This window comes from Prinia subflava, chromosome 1 (assembly GCF_021018805.1).
Source record: "Prinia subflava isolate CZ2003 ecotype Zambia chromosome 1, Cam_Psub_1.2, whole genome shotgun sequence".
NCBI lineage: Eukaryota > Metazoa > Chordata > Aves > Passeriformes > Cisticolidae > Prinia > Prinia subflava.
Genome location: NC_086247.1, coordinates 143,710,032 through 143,726,970, shown reverse-complemented (window position 1 = coordinate 143,726,970; position 16,939 = coordinate 143,710,032). Strand labels below are relative to the sequence as shown.

At 44.6% G+C, this 16,939-nt stretch overlaps 1 protein-coding gene across 5 annotated transcripts in view; it reads right to left on the bottom strand.

Moving 5' to 3' along the window:
• The window catches only part of DIP2C (disco interacting protein 2 homolog C), a 308,853-nt gene extending 298,026 nt beyond the window's left edge, over positions 1-10,827 (bottom strand). For all 5 annotated transcript variants that reach the window (XM_063415559.1, XM_063415579.1, XM_063415569.1 and 2 more), the window contains exon 1: positions 10,425-10,827. In XM_063415559.1, coding sequence (XP_063271629.1) covers positions 10,425-10,509 — 85 coding nt within the window. In that variant the 5' untranslated portion in view covers positions 10,510-10,827. The remainder of the gene's footprint in view (positions 1-10,424) is intronic.
• Between the last annotated feature and the right edge of the window lie 6,112 nt (positions 10,828-16,939).

Genomic DNA, 16,939 nt, shown 5'->3' with positions numbered 1-16,939 from the left:
CAGGACAGAAAAGAGCCCAGAGTATTTCTTCAATAGTACAAAGAGTTGGTACACAAACCAGCTGGGATTCCTCTCAGGAGAGAGAAACTGGCACTGATGAGAAAGGGTCCAGGCTTCCTACACTTGTTTGAAAGGTATCCTATGGATAGAAAACTCTTATGGACTAGGTTACCACAAGTTACCAAATGTCTCTGAAAGGCTCAGCAGTCAAAGATGAAATTTAACATGGCTGTGGCTATTTCTGGCTCAATGCATCCCACACACACAGCTTCCTCGCTTTTCTCAAGGTGCCTCCAACCACCTCGCTCAGCCACACAGCATCTTTGGTAGAACAAAAAACAGACAGGAGGCTGACCTTCAAAGCCAAGGAAGAAATATCAGACCTGCCAGGAGCCCTCATCTTCCTCAGAATGACCACCAGCAGACAATACCAGCCACAGCATTATTGTGCTCAGGAAGAAAAGCAGTGTCTGAGTGAAGCAACAACAAATATCTTCTACCATTGCAAACAAAGGAATATGCTCTCTGTTTCCCCTTGCTCCAGAAGCGACTGCTGGAGGTCAAAGACACCAGCTTTGTGAAACTCCCAATAAACAAAAACAGTTTTCATTGATGTTCAGATGGCAGCACAAAGGCAAGGAGTCACTTTTGCTGCTCCCACATCCTTCACCTACCACTGCAATGAAGAGCAAATACAAGTTACCTCAGTCAGCCCCTGGGACAGAAGCAAAGGCATCACAGCAAAGAGCTACCTTAGGCATTGGATGCAGGAAGGATTAATCTTCAGAAGAAGTGAGTACTTTCTTATTTTTTATCCAAATTATTACAATGGACAATATGTAAAAACCAATAATTAGGTGCAGTACAATAAACTTTAAAGAAGCTTTTAAAAATGTTATTTTTTGCCACTTCTTGCTTATACAGAAGTCTTCTGAGCTACAGGCAAATATATGAGTAGCCAGTATTTAAGCAAGTATTATCAGAGAGGCTGCCTTTGATACCCTCTCAAACTGTAATGTATGCACATCCTTACAGTGTTCAATATTGACTTAAAACAAATTACTACTGCAAGTAAATGTCAAGTCATCTCTAGTAAAATACTGAAAACATACTAAACCTAAAATTCTAAGGTGTTGCAGTGTCTTTTGGAGTTACCAGGAATATATATATCATAATATTGGACTAGACATTTAAAAAAGTACGTCAACCAGTATATTTCTGGTCAAGGGTGGCTTCAGTGGTTTACATACCTTTGTACACACACAAACTTCTTACATTTATTATGTCTTAGAAAGGAGCCGTCCATCAGTTCTACTTGTGGGTAGATTTTTTTAGAAAGTTGTTGAGTCTTCTCTGCTATGCAAGTGTTTCAGTGTTTATCTAGCATTATTAATATTTTCTGTCTTATCTTCAAACTCCATTACCCTAATTTCCATTCCTAGGAGTTCAATCTCCTCATGTTTTGGACTGCTAATGCTCTGCAGTACGAGAAAACATTCCTCCATCCCCAACATAAGACTTCTCAAATAATCAAAATAAACCCCTATCTTTCTCCTGGTAAACGATGTTTATTAAGACTGCTTTAATCTCCAATGTCCATGCCTCTATTCTTGGTCACTCTTTCAGATCTCTCCTGAGCTGTTTGTCCAATTCTCCCAAATCTGTGGTATAGATACACAAATTACTAAAGTCAGCATTTGCAAGAGACATGGATAGAACCTTTGACTGGAATGTGCCAAACCCTAACAGCATAAAATTTATAAACATAAAATGCAAGACCTTTTTTCATCATCACAAAAAAAAAAAAGTACTATTACATTTAACTGCTGATAGTCCCATTGCTGCTGCTCAACATAACAAATCAACCTTTTCTATTACAACTTGGAGCCAATTTGAAGTACAGCAAATTAAAAGTACTGCCTGTTATTTTCCCTCTCAGAAATAAACATCACTCCACTGTCCAACAGTATTTATTCTTAAAAAATGTTAACTCCTCACATCACAACACTCAGAAAAATTACAGCATCTACTGAAGAAAGTATTCATTATTTTTTTCAGACGAAAAAATCTGACAAATGAAACTGAGCTCTTCCAGCAAATTCAGCAAAGGGGTTTGCCATTATCATCATTCAGGAAAGAGCAGGGATATTTCTACATTTTGCTTGTTTCACTAGGTAACTGTTGTTTGTTCATCCTTAGGCATCTGCCAAAGATGTCTAGCATTTCAAACAACTTTTATTTCAAGATTCTTCACTAAATTTGAACTGCTTGCATGCCACCACAATGTCATAATTTTATTTGTTCACATGTTCATCAAAAATACTTGATTGCTGAAATATTTCTTTCAATAAGGATAAGAGGCATAAATAAATAAAATAAATTTTGCTCATTCTCCTCACAATTATAACAATGAAAACTATGAGCTAATATAACTAAGGATATCCCCTCAAAAGAAAAAAGGTGAAGTTTTATTATTTGCTATTACCAGAAATAAATTTTCAGTACAATTTCTGAACTGTTCTTTAATGTGATATGAAAAGTCCAAAGACCAGTTTGGTCTATTTTCTCACTAAATGGCAGTAATAGATGCAACACCCCTATAGCCATCCTGCTAATACCACATCACTCTTCCTGGAGGGTCCACACAGATGGAATAGTCCAGGGCTGCTTTCACTGTTGCTAGGGTCTCTCTATTTTGCCAGGCTGTTTATGGACACATGGACATCCACACAGCAGGAAAAAGAGTGTCAGAACACTTTGTTTGGGTCTCTAAGCCAACCAAAAGTCTCTGAACTTCTGGTTCTGGTCTAGGCAAACTTTCAACCACCAGCCTACCAGTGAAAAACCAGGCCCCATTACTTACACTTCAGTATTTGTCACAGAGTTCATTAAGAAACATTTTCCTGGCTTCTGAGCAGCTCTTACCACACCAGACTTACAAATCTTTTTTTTTTTATATTTTAATATTAAATACAGATCAAGTCAAGATTTGAATGAAGAAACTGCAGATGTCACAGTTTGCAGATATGGACTTTGGATCCAGAGAGATATAGGACCAAAGAAGTCCTAAAACCCATTTCTATTACATACACAGACAACACTTGAAGAATCTCTCTGTCCCCTCCACTGCCATCACTCTGCAGACCCAGCCATACACATAAAAGCAAAAACCTCCCCACTCATCCTAAATGATAACATATGTATGGTTCAGTCATGGGAAAGCAAACAGCCCCTTCAAAAGTCAGAGGAAACACCTTCTCTTCCAAGTTATCAAGATCTGTCATAGGAGTCCTTTCTCTAGTTATCCAACCACTTAACACAGTAGTCTTAAAAAGACATCACTGAAAAGAGATCATATACTTTTCAACATTAACTTTTGTTGTAAAATAACGTGGCATTTATCCACATCCTGGCACCTGATGCTGCTCTAAGCACTGCAGGTTATGTGTCAAATACACTGTGCCTCCCAAACCACCAGGAACCAGCAAATGACTCTGCTCTCCAAAAAGGGACTGCAAGGAGCACTCTGGCATGCCTCCCTCCATCCCCTGAGAGCAACACAGAGTGCCCTGCTAGGATTTCAGATGGCTTTAAGGCAGAAACCTCCTCTCCAGTGGCAAGAGGCTCCAGCTAAAGCCATGGCCACAGTCTTCCCAGCATCTGTCTCAAGCTGTATTGCTTTAAGAATTTCTACTCCTATATTTGCTGTTTTATTACAGAACATGATGGTGTCCCCAATATATTTTACACTGGTTTAAAGTTTTGAACTTCCTAGTAATAAATAAAACCCTAGTATACTAGTTTAAAATCTAGTAATAAGTAATACTGGCTAGCAATTAGATGCCCTAGCTAAGACTACCTGAGAGGGGGGAAAAAATTTACACCTGTCTAAAATGAGCAATTCCCCAATGTGCTGCACCAAGTGGAGTTAACTAAAACCAGTTCCCATCTTTTAGTGTATGCTTACCCTAGTAATACAAGGAAAGCCCAGAATTCTGCAGAGAGCAATCATGTTTTGGAAATGCCCCCGCACCACCAGTCAAGGAGGGAACAGGAGCTGTGGTTAACAATCAGGAAAGGCTCTTCACAAGCCAGGAAAAGACTGCTGCATCCAGACCCTGCACTGGGGCTACTGACTGCAAGGAGGTGCTCAAGAAGAAAAGGGGAAAAAAAGGAGGCGGGGGAGGAAAGAAGGCATAATGGGATCATCATGAGTTTGGCAAAAATGAAGCTCACCCACTGGGAAGATAGGGGAATATTCATGCATAATTTTACATGGATTAAGAGTTTGTGTCAAATCTGTGATGCGCTGTGGTGAATTCTTATACTGCAGTGACTCATCTTGTCTGACAGTTGCTGGGGAATTAAAGCAGTTATTTTTAAAAAATTATATGTCCTGCTTGACGTGTTATACAAATAGCCTCTTAAAAAATTAAAATGCAGTCAATGCATTTTTAAGTATAGGAGCGCTATGGTACATTTAAGATCCTACATACCATACCACAAACATCCATTCTGAGCTAGGAAGACCTAAAGGAATCTGCTGATATCCCTTCAGAGAAACAGTGATCTTTTTGCTGTTCCCAATCCAAATCCTGCATCAAAAATCAGTTTATTATCTCTGCTTTTAGACAGCATGAAAACACTTTCCCTCGAGAAAAATTAACCACATAGGAAAGAGGTGTGCTAAACCCGAGTTCCTCCAATACAGAGGATATTTGGGTTGCTGGAATCAGAATGACTGCATTCCCTTCTGATGGATTATCCAAGGCAGGTCCCTTCCAGGGAAAGGCAGCGCCTCGACTCACAGCCATAGGTGCTCACAGGTTTGGCAAGGGGAAGCACTGCTGGCTCCTGCTCCCTGCTCTGAGCAGCACAGCCACGCAGACGTGCCCTGAAGCTGCAAAGGGCAGCTCCTTGCAGCGTGTGTTCTCCTTAGAAATACACTGTTTACTCCCTGCTTTGCCTATAAAACTGACACCCCCTCGGCAACTTTCACACATCCTTGGGAGAAGTGTTTCGAGTATGTCAGTTGTGTAATACAGTAAAGATCATCTGAATGATCTATTAAGTGTAACCCTTGGGCATGAATGCTGCTCAACATCAGCTGGCAATAAAGGTATATTTACAGCATGCCTTCAGGACAGCTGTTCTGGGAACATCCTGGAGATTTGCATAGTCTGTTTTACAAGGCATTACCATGTACTTCTACTGAAGGAGAGGCAGAGAATTCTTTTGACACCCATTACAAGCCCTTAAGTCCAAATAGCACAGTGAAGAAGGCAAATAGATTAAAAAAAAAAAAAGAAAGCCTTCAAATTTCAGTGCCTTAAAACACAAATGGTTAACTCATGAATGAATTGAACCTTTTTTTAAAATAATCAAGATATTGTCCCTCTCCATCTTGAGCACCATCAGAGAAACAAAATAGCTGATGAGAGGAGCTTCATCTTACAAAGAAAGGTTTCTGTTGACGGTGCTCTTGATTTTATCAAAATTTCCATGATACCCAGTATATTTTCTTAAAGCCCTAATCTCCCATGTAACTTACATGAAAATTTCAGCTTTATGTATTTTGAGTAAATTAGTCCTCTCTCCGCCAGAAAAAAAATAAGTGAAAACATGAGCAAACCACATCCTAACAGCTAAAAAAACAACAAGAAGCAAATGTGAGTGTTGAATTTCTTAGTTCATTTCTCACCTAAACTCAGGAAGTATTAACACTCTGTCATTGCACAGGTGATACTCACTTTCTAAGCAGAGCACTATCTCTCAAGGAGTGAATTAAAAGGATGACTCTGTGTCCCAAATCACAGAGGTGTGCTACTTATTAAAATTTTCACACTTTAAAACCTCTCTGCGAGTGAAGTCAGCTGGCAAATGTTAGGGAAAAATAATAACAAGAGGAATTAACTACACATCTCTGATCACAACCCAGCAACTACAGGCAGACAACAAAAGATATAACTCATACCTAATAAAATAATAAACCTGGCCAGAAAGTGACTCAATCAACCCAAGCAATATTACCAAATATAATTGAGCCAGTCAATACAATGAAAGCAGAGGACCAAATTAATTAGGTGACTGCATGTCCAGTGCCTTTGGGAATAAGTAATCACTTATTAAAGATCTGCTGAGATTTTTTTTGAAAGTGCTCTTAGGAGAAAAGTTGAGGCTTTCAAAAAAAGAAACCTGCTATGCCTCACATGTTTAAAATGGAAGAGGACTGGAAGGATAGTGTGGACTATAGGGAGAATAGTTTCTGAACAGTATGGTTTTCACATTTTCCATGTGGTGTCCTCTGGTTCTTTAAGTGTTTCTGACAGTTGGATAATATACTGGAAGAAATATAGAGCATCTTTGCCCAATTAATTTTTGTTCACTAAATAACTGGAAAGGCAATTTAACCTTGTATACCCTTAAACTGAGGGCAAAATGAGAAAAGGGGGAGGGGGCATTTTTAATTCTTAAGTGTTTTTAAGAATGAAGGGGTTGTAGAATGCCCTTTTTTTTTTTAATAAGACAGCACATTTCAGGACTCCTGGTTTTATTTAATCAGTTCTTCAGTTAACAACCCCCAAGCTATTCTAAAAAACAGGATGATTCATCTATTTCCACCCAGGACAATTTTATACATCGTTAGAAAACTAAAACCTCATAAAATCCTAAGCAGCCCTGAAGAACAGCTACTGCAGAGTGACATGTTGATTGCATCAGCCTAGAAGGGCTACTTCTGAGCAATGTAAGCTTTAGTAGCTCAGGGAAACTATCAGAGTGTCAAAGAAGATGTTCTTAACATACCAGCATCAAGCATGTTCACTCAAACACTTCGTAACAAATGTCTCCAGAATATCTGGAATCAAGGATGATTCCATAACTTCCAATATTTTAAAAATTTAAAGTGCTGTTGAGCCGCTGTGTCCTGAGAAACACAGAAGCAATATCCCCTTCCCAAAATGAAGTGAAAGCACCAACAAGAAGCGTGCTGCTGATGCCTTAGGCTGAATATAACACTACATGCCACCACATCACTTGGACATCATTCTCAACACTCTTCAGAGTGCCAGGCTACCTCTGGCACTCGCTCCTGTGAGGCAGGCAACCTGCACACAGACACAGAGGAACCTGCCGAGCATTTCTGAGTCTGGCTGCTCTTCACCTCCTAAGTCATGCTAACGAAACTAACAAAATCTAAGATGGTTATTCTCATTTGCATCCATAGTACCTTTTAAATAGCTATGTTTAAACCAAAAAAAGCCCATTCAGACCACAGCAAAGGGGAGGTGGAAGGCATGTGGCTTGCCCACAGTAACCAACAGGCTGGGATTGTCACAGAGACAAACTTCGCAGAACACCATCAAATGCCTTCCGACCTTCCTCCTCCCTTTCAACAAACAAGCAGTGCACAGCTGCTAAAAAAGAAGAAAAGAAAAAAAAGGCACTCTGCTCCATGGTGTACGAAGCACGTGCTATCTGCCCAGCAGACACTTCCTGAGGCTCTCCTGCCACATCTCTGCTGCCAGTGAGGCTATGCCGAGTGCACTGCTGAACAAGGAACTCGGGATTTGTTACACAGGGTGGGGAAAGTACCATGGCCAAATTGAAATGTGTAATGACGACTTCCAGTGAGGAATGTGATGCCAACACCTGCACAGTGCCCGCTGTGCTAGTGGCACAGTAACCAGGTCTGGGCACAGGGACACCAGCTATTTTATGTTCAGTTTTGAGATGCACTGCGTGGGTAGGACCCACGCTATCACACTTCCTAGAGCTGGGAAGGAGACAGCTTTAGCTCACAGCCGAGGAATAACCACGCAGTAATCCTGCTGGTGCTCCTCTCCTTCCCACAAAGCAGCAGCTCTCTAGCAGAAACTGTTCCTAAAACTGCACTGTCCATAGCAGGTTTTGGCACAGAGAACAACGTGTTTTGGGTACAGGGAGCAGCTCTAAGACCCAGGGCACCCAGAAATAAAAAACTCACACTTAAACAATACAACAAATACAATGTTTCAGAAATGCAGCACTTGAAAAAACATCTTCCTAGGAAGCCTGACTTGGGAAAGCACTTCAAAAAGGGGCATAAAGTACAGCAGTCACTCTGCTCCAAATGTTATCAAAGAGACCCAAAGACATTAAAGTGTGCAGTTGCCAACTGCCTCCAAAAGTCTCCTGCTTCACAAAGGCAGCAGAGATACCCTAACACATCACGAGCAGAACACATGTTAAAACCTCAATCACATGAACTTTTCTGCACTTGCTTAAGTGTATCTCTGTGAATGAAGGCAGTGGACTGGTTCATTACAGCCAAGTGAAGCACAAGCATAAGGTACAGCACGTTCAGGGTGTAAAGAAACACAGAGTTGCCTTGAAAACCATTTAACTCAGGAGCAGGATGGCCAGAGTATGAGCAGACTTCTACAGCACAATAAAACTGTACAAATTACTGATCCCACTCTCTGTAGGGACTAATTTTGGGAACAGGCCAGGAGTTGCAACATGCCTAAAGGTAGGAGCTTTAAGCGGTAAATTATTTCACTTTCTCAGGCACTGAACACTGTCATGTAGTTGACTAAGAACACACCAAGAGCAGCCTGGGGGAAGACACTGAAAATGTGATATTGCCTTTTCCCTACCTGCCTCCCAATTCCAACTGATCCTCATTTAGGCTGCCACAGTCAGAACACATAAGCCACCCCGTCTGCTGGGTGTAACGCCAGTGGCACATAAAGAAATATATTGTCAGTGGCCTAAACTCATTCCAGATCTAGCTGCAGGGAAGTTACAGCAGTGCAGATACAGATGCCCAATTTCAAACGATGTCCCACTTCCTGAGAGCTTTCTTGGATTATGCTTACAGCAACAGAAACTGCACCGTAAAACTGTATTACAACTTTGGTACACTGCATTAGCATATTTATTGAAGGTCTATGCCACTTTGATTTCAGGTTTTCTGTAAGCATTTACTAACAGATGTTTTAATTAGTATCTCATTGGTGTGTAGACAATGATGTGACACACACCAAGATGCGTTTTCTGCATAAAGCAACATTACATGTACCATGATACAAACAGCTCTTCCCACCCTCACTACCACAGAGGAGGGCCAATGGACTGGCAGTGCATCACAGAAAGGCAATACTGTATTTAACTCCTCTTACTGCAAGTTTTCAGGGCACCATCAGGGAGGGGGAGGCACAGAAATGAGAGTCACAAGCAATCTCAGTAGCTCATTCTCTTCACCCTCAAAGCGTTAAAAGGAAAATACAATGTCAACATCAGCTCCTCCCTGCTGATGAAACTGGCTCCAGCGCATTTTACTTTCTGGCTCGGAGCCCTTACAAACCGTTACAAAAAGACAGAAGACAGACAGACAGCTCAATATATTGACCACTTCCAATAACTAATTTGGGACGTACTGGATCATTTGTCCCTTCTACGAAGTGCTGTCGCTTCTTGGTGGTAAACGAACCCTGATATTTGGGGGGCATTTTTTAAAAAAGAAAAAAAAAAAAAAAAGGCGGGGGGGCAGCTAATAGCAGATTTGCGTTTCAGGAAAGAGCCAACGCCAGCATCAGTACGTATGAATACTGCCCACTCTCTTCCTCCGGGAGACACCGATTCCACCTGATACCGTCTCCACGGGCTCTGGTCGCCCAGTGCCCATCAGCGAGGACACTGCCAGGCACTCCTGCCCCGGCGCTGGCACCCAGGGAAGGGAGCGGGAGCCGGGCTGAGGAGCGGAGGGCGGGCTGGGCTCCTGCTCATCTTCTCTGCCACGGCAACAGCTCGGGCTGCGTGCGCGCCTTCCCAGCCCAGCGACCGGCGGAGCATCGCAACCAACCACGCCAAGAAGCCACCACAAGCTTCCAATTACACATTAAAAAAAAACCAAAAAATCCCGCAATTAAAAAATATATATATCGTTTCATCCGAGTGACCTGGCCGGTATTGTCCACAACGACCTTATCGGGGGTGTTTTGTTGCAGCCGACACACGCACGCTGCGTGGACTCCGTGGGAGTCTCTCGATGCGGCCACGGCGGGGTCTGGCACGCAGGTACACGGCACGTTTCCGTGAAGCCGCGTCTCCCCGGCAGGGCAGGAGCCCCTCCAAGCCATCCCCACGGATTTTTCCAGCTCCCGCAGCACCGCGTGCGCGGCCGAGCCCCGCCGCCAGAGCCCCCCGCCGCCCCCGCCCGCGCCGCGGCGGAGCGCGGGGGGCTCGCAGGTAGAACAAAACCCCCGCGCCGGGGTCCCCCGCCAGCGCCGGGGACCCCCAGGGGAGCCCCCCGGGCGCCATCGGGCCGGGCCCGGCACCGCAGGGCCGCAGGGCGGAGGGTGCGCGATGGGGGAGCGGGCCGGGGGTGCCGCGCCGCCGCCGCGCCGCCCGCGCCCACCGCCGCCCGCCCGCCGCGCCTTTACCTTCGGAGAGCTCCAGCTCCAGCTCGGCCAGCCGGGCCCGCACCTCCAGCGGCAGGGACACGCTCTCCAGGCTGCGGTCCGCCATGCTCGTGCGGCGGGGACGGGCTCTCCCCTCCTCTGGCTGCCCGCTCTCCCCCTTTGTCCGCGGCTGGCGGGGCGCGGGAAGGCGGCGGGGCCGCGGCGGGTGGCTGAGTCCTCCCCGCGGTCTCAGCCGGGCATGCAGGGGGAGGCGGGCGGGCGGGCGGTCCGCGCGGGGGGACGGGGCGCGGAGGGAGGGAATGCGGAGGTTTCTCCTCTCCTCCCCTCTCCTCCTCCTCCTCCTTCGCCGCCTCCTTCAGCGGGGCCCCGCCATGGCCGCTCCCGCCGCCCGCCCGCGATCGCTCCGCATCGGCTCCTCGCCGCGCCCGGCCCACCCCCCCGCCCGCCACCGCCGCCGCCCGGCACCGCGGCGGCGGCTCCCCCTGGCCTCGCCCCGGCCCCGGCCCCGCTGTCCCCGCCCGGCTCGGGCTGGCGGCGGCGCTGGCGCTGCGGTGCCGCTGCCGCGACTGGGGCTGGCCGGGCACTGCCGCTGTCACATCCACGTGACCGCGCGGCGCCCGCGCCGCCCGCAGGGGGCGCCCCGCGCCGGGCCGCGCGCCCCGCCCGCCCCGCGCGCCCGGAGCCGCCGTGTGAGGGGACGGGAAAGGGGCGGGAGGTGTGAGGGACGGGAGTGAGGGACGGGAGTGTGCGAGGGGTGCGGGACCGGGGTGTGAGGGACGGGAGTGTGCGAGGGGTGCGGGACCGGGGTGTGAGGGACGGGAGTGTGCGAGGGGTGCGGGACCGGGGTGTGAGGGACGGGAGTGTGCGAGGGGTGCGGGACCGGGGGATGCAGGGCCGGGGTGTGAGGGACAGCAGTGTGCGAGGGGTGCGGGACCGAGGGGTGCAGGGTGTGCGGGACGGGAATGTGCGGGGGGTACGGTGTGCGGGGCCGGGGGTGCGGGGCCAGGGGCTCCGGCGGAGCACGGGCACGGGTAGCGCTGGCTTTCACTTATGCCGGCTCCCAGGAGTGGTCCCCGTTCTGCGAAGGAAGGCGAGGGAGGAGTGATGTGCTCGAGGGAGGCGGAGATTCGACTCCGACAACCTGTGCTCCTTCCCCGCTTGCCGAACAACTTGCAGCCTACCCCTGTTGTCACTCCTATTCTGTGTATGCGGGCAATGGAGGATTGCATAGTGTCAGGTTAACAGTGGGACGCGATGATCTTAGGGGTCTGTCCCAACCGAAATTATTCTATTCTAGTCTATCCTATCCTATCGTATTCTACTCTATCCTATCCTATACTGTCCTGTCCTGTCCTAGCCTATCCTAATTCCAATTCCACTCTATTCTATTCCAAACAAGCCATGCCAATTTTGGTGCATACATCACTAAACCATGGATGCACGTTGCCATGAAAGAGTAGCAATGTTAATATGGCAAAAAGAACAAAGTTGGCACGTGTACCAGCTGACACTGAGCCAGTATCTGGTGAACATGGTAAAAAGGACTGAGGACTCTTAATTACACCACTCCAACAAAAGAAGGAATGTTTTGAAAACATTTAATAAAACTGCCTTTCCAATCAACAAATATGTTCCACAAGGTACATCTTCCTTTTTTCCTCTGTACATATTTTCTCCCTCTTTGTTGTTTGGGATGGGGATTATTGGTTTGGTTTCAGTTTGGTGGGTTTTTAAAATCCCTCACAAGAAGGAAGGAGCAAGCCCCCACAGCACCTATGGTTTCAAAAGTCCTTGGGAGTCCCAAAGGTAGAACAGGTCTTTGTGGGACACAGGGTTAGCAGAAAGGAAAAGTCATAATCATCCCAGGCCAGCCTTGAGTTACCAGCTTACTATTCTAGTCAGTGAAAGAAAAGGATGTAGGTGTTTCTTGAAAAGATAAAGTTTAGGCTGCAACTATACTAAACAAAGTAGTTTTTTATTATGTTGTGGAAGAAAACAAAATTACATCATGTTACCAGCTGTGCTGTACAGGCATTAGCACTGGAGTGATTCCATGTGCAGGGCTGGTGGTTTCTTGTGTTTTCACTGGTTACCAGCCCCAGACTGGAGGGCTGTTCACACCCAGCCGTGGCCCATGGCAGCATCACTCCAGACAGACCAGTGGCAGAACTGGTTGGGAGACTTTGGGGAGTTTGCCTGCCATAAGCAAGGCTCCAGCACCCAAAGTGTCCCTTAATGTTATGGTGCTGCTATTTGTTTTATTGTCATATATGATGGTTTCTAGTAACCTCTCATGAGTTTCTCTTCAATGCAGTGAGGAGAAAATGCACCTCATTTGAGAAGGGCCATTGCTTTCAACAGCATGGTGACACACATTATTTAGGGCTGTACAAATGCCTCTCCTCCAGCACTGTCCTACACAGGAGAAAGAATTTATACCTTTTGTTGAATACTGCATGTTTCAAATACAGACATTAAAAAATTATCCAGGTCTTTCTTGTTCATTACATCCAGATTTAAACAAAGAAAAGCAATTAAATCCAAATATGTTCCAGGGTTCCTACCTGAGAATGCGAGTTTTGTTTGTTTGTTGTGTCATGTGGGATGAAATAGGCTGAAAGTATCAGCCTTGTGCAGAAGTGACTTTGATGGAGGGAGCCAAAGGCAAGGCTTTGTGGTGGTCCAGCTTCCACCTGGAATGTGTATCTCTGAGTTACCACTTGACTTCCTCAGTGCTGATACAATATGATTATTTAACTTGTTACCTGATTATTACAGAGAGATTATTACATATTGTTACTGGTGGTGTTTACACCACTTTCCAAATTTTTCCTTTAATGAAGTTATACAAAGGGACCTAAAGAGAAATGGTTGAACACTCATATCATTGTGAGTGACTTTTCTTGGCTCTTCCATGACAAGCCCAGGGTTTCAACTGCTGGGTGTTTGAAAGGAGGAGTGATCACTTGGGGTAGAGGTTATCCAGCAGAAGTGGAAATGACTGAATCCAGCAGACAGTCAGGGTGATGTCCTGGGGCTTGGCTCCTGTGGAGGGTCTTTGGGGTGTACAGGGCCCCCCTGGGCAGGCAGGGCTATCCCATCACCTGGGCCGAGGTGCAGGCAGAGGTGAGCGCTGTGGGAGCCTTGTCGGGGCTCTGACAGCCGAGCCCTGGCGTGGGGATGTGCATGGGGCCATGGCAGCCTCCTTTGGAAGGCACATTTTTCCCCTTGGACTGCTCTCCAGAGGAGACATTTCTTACTTGTGCAAAGTGTCAGTGCCCAGACTCCAGGAAGGAAACCTCAGGCATATAAATTTGCACAATAGTTTTGATGAAACACTGGAATTGCAATGGAAAAGAAGCAAGTCAGGACTTTTGAGCTAGCTGGTCTTTATTCATAGATCCTTTTAGGTTTGTAGGTAAGAGGTTGTGAGGTGGGAAAGTTCCAGACTTCAAGAAGGGCAGGATGCTATTTGCATTTTGGATGCAGTGATTAAGTAGCATGGTCAGAAAGAAGTGTATTTTTACTTAACAGTACCTGTGTAGCAGTCAAATTCTAGTGGTGACTGTGGATCACCTTATGGTTTCAGTACCTGAGTGAAACCTCTGAAGGACCACATAGAATGACCTTGCTTAGGTAAAAGATCCTTTTCCTGGCTCTCTCAGCAAAAGATGTATCCACATTTGCAGAGATTTAGCCCAAAGCCAGGTCTGTACTAGAAAACATTTGCAGCAGCTCAACTTCAGGAAGGGGACAAGGCACTAAAAATATTTAGGGAAAGGAACAAAGCTCTTGTATAGAGACACTGTTAACTTCAAGCACCTAAAATGATGTGGGTGTCTCCTGCACACCTTAGCAAAAGCAAGAGGACTGTGTTTGAATGAACAGGTCGTCTTCTCTTCTGTCTGAGAGAGGGGGGAAGTGGGGATTTGGCCAATGTAGAAAAACAGTCAAAAGCAGGAGGCATTCACAGAAAAACAACCAAAATAATCAGCTGCCTGGAGAGACTGGGTTATAAGAAGAGATTACAGAAGTCCTTGCTCAGTTTGTGAAGCAACAGCAAGAGATGGCCCAAACAGCTGCCCGTGAGGATTTGAAAGGCGGAAGCACCAGGGAAGTTGAAGTGGGGAAAATAGCAGGGTAAAGAGGATATAACTGAATCATGTAATGGAAATAAGAAAGGCAGCTGGAACACATATCAGGGAAAGCTTCCAGGGGATGAGCAGCATTAGACTGCAGAGGAGGCTCTCAAAGGAAATGGTGGAATCCCCATAGTTTGAAACATTAAAACCAGAGTAGACAAAGCAATCAGGAATACGCCGTAGGAAATAATCCTACTGTGGGATGGGATGAACATGTTCATCTGGCATTGCTAATGCAAAGATATACTGCTTTTCTTTTTTCCTGTTGAAATCAATTTATTTTTTCCCCTTCACCTTTCCACTTCCATTCCATCTATTTGCATCTGTCTGCTCATGTCTCACAAACAGATCATGAAATGTATTATTCTTTTGCTGTATCCACCACATATGTCTCAATGGCTACCTGATGCTGACTGTAAATAGCAAAAGAATTCATTAGTTAAATAAATTAATCAAGTTTCCCGTAAATGGCATGCAAAGAGTTCTGTAATTATTTCCAAGTTGGGTTCTAATTTTCTTTCACACTTAAAAATTAAATCCAATCACATCTTCTAGTTTCTGTCCCAGGGAAGCAGAGGCGGATGGAAGACAAAGAGAAAAAGGGGAAGGGAAGCAACCCAGCCTTTCTCACACATAAATTTCATTCTCTGTTGTGCCACCTAAGCAAGTACTATATTTCATTTCTCCAAGCTGTTTAGACACATGAGATCCCTTTAATTACCATGGGCACATGGCAGATGTCAATTGCTGCATATCTGGGCATTCTCTGCCTTAATACTTTGATATAATTTAGACGTCCCTCTCTTAATTCACTGTGTTTATGAAAGTGAATCCCAGGAAAGCCAAATGAATACTGTGGATAGAGTGATCTACCTCAGTGTACAGGAAAGTGTGCAGCAAATCCTGGAGAGCTGAGAGGAAACTTCATAACCTTCAGTCACTTTCTTCCTTTACACCACTGCAGATGAGCTGTGGTAGTGGGGAACTGCAAAGTTCCTTTCTCCTCCTGTCCCTGTGCCAGAGCTCCCTGGCCTCGTAGCACAGCTGGCAGCAGGGAACAGGAATTCATGCCTGAGCTCTTTCTGCACATAGTTTGACATATTAGCTCACATGCTGATGAAACTGGATTTGAGCTAAGATGAATAAAAGGGAACTTTCTTGGCTAAATGTGAGGTTCTGTACTGAAAAATGAAGGAAAAGGAAACCTTGGGAAGTACATTTTCTCTTAATATATTAGATAGTTCTCTCTCTGTGTTGCATTTCCATTGTTCTTAAAGGAACTATTTGATTATTATATATTTGAAGTATTTTTACACTGGTATTTTGTGCATTTTAATAATTTTCATACATTGTTCTTTTTATTAAAAGCAAAAATCTAATAAAAAGCTTTTCTTGGCACAGTTTAAATTAACTTTGGTTTGAAAGTTAGTCCCACATAAGATGTGTTTATTAGGCTCCTGCAGTCTGGCAAAGCCTGTTTACACAAAATAAAGATCCTCCCCACTGCTCTGTTTGAGGTTGGCATTGATAACACATTTCACAAGTTCAGAGAATTTGAGGGTGCTGGAATCTGGAGATAGGAAATGTCCTGATATTCTGTAAGAATATTCTGTAATGCAGTAAAAGATCCAAACACACACGAGCACAACTTGTCTCTCACCCCACCACGGGCCTTACAGGAATATATCTGTTCACCCTCTCATCAAGGTTTGAAGCATCAGTGATGCTTACAGCTTTTGGAAAAGTTGCCAGCTTTTCTTCAACAAAATTTTTAAACTTTTTTATTGAATTTTTCAATCTACTGAAGTAGAAGTGTGAAGTTGAGTATAGGAGAGAAAATTTCCTGGAGTAAACTCCTTTACATTTTCCTATATTTTTTTTTATGTAAAGTTTTTTTAAGGAAAACATTAATAGATGAAAAAAGAATTAGCAATTTTTAATATCTTGCCCTCCAGTTAATTCATTGTGTTATAATTTTTAGCAACAGAAAGGAAGATTGGTGCTTTAAGATGCCATACAAAACTGTTGACACATTGTAAAACTAATATAAGCAATATTCTGTTATCTAATATGCCTCTCTGAGCTGACCATCTTTACCTTACCTAAAGAACATGAAAATTACAACAGGTTAATGTTCCATTAACACATAAAAATACCTTTTAATAACCAAAAAACATATTAAGATTCTTTCTCCTGACATGGATAAACTCCTATTTCAACATGCCTTAGTATTTTCATAGCTTCACAGCAGTCAACAGCAAATATCCTTAGAAATGTGAAATTATTCAGAAAATTAGGAAAATACTTGTTTTTTTATTAAAAATAAATGAATATTTTAACCATAAACCATTTTGCCCAATTTCTGCTATCTGAAATAGATTAAATCCATTTCAG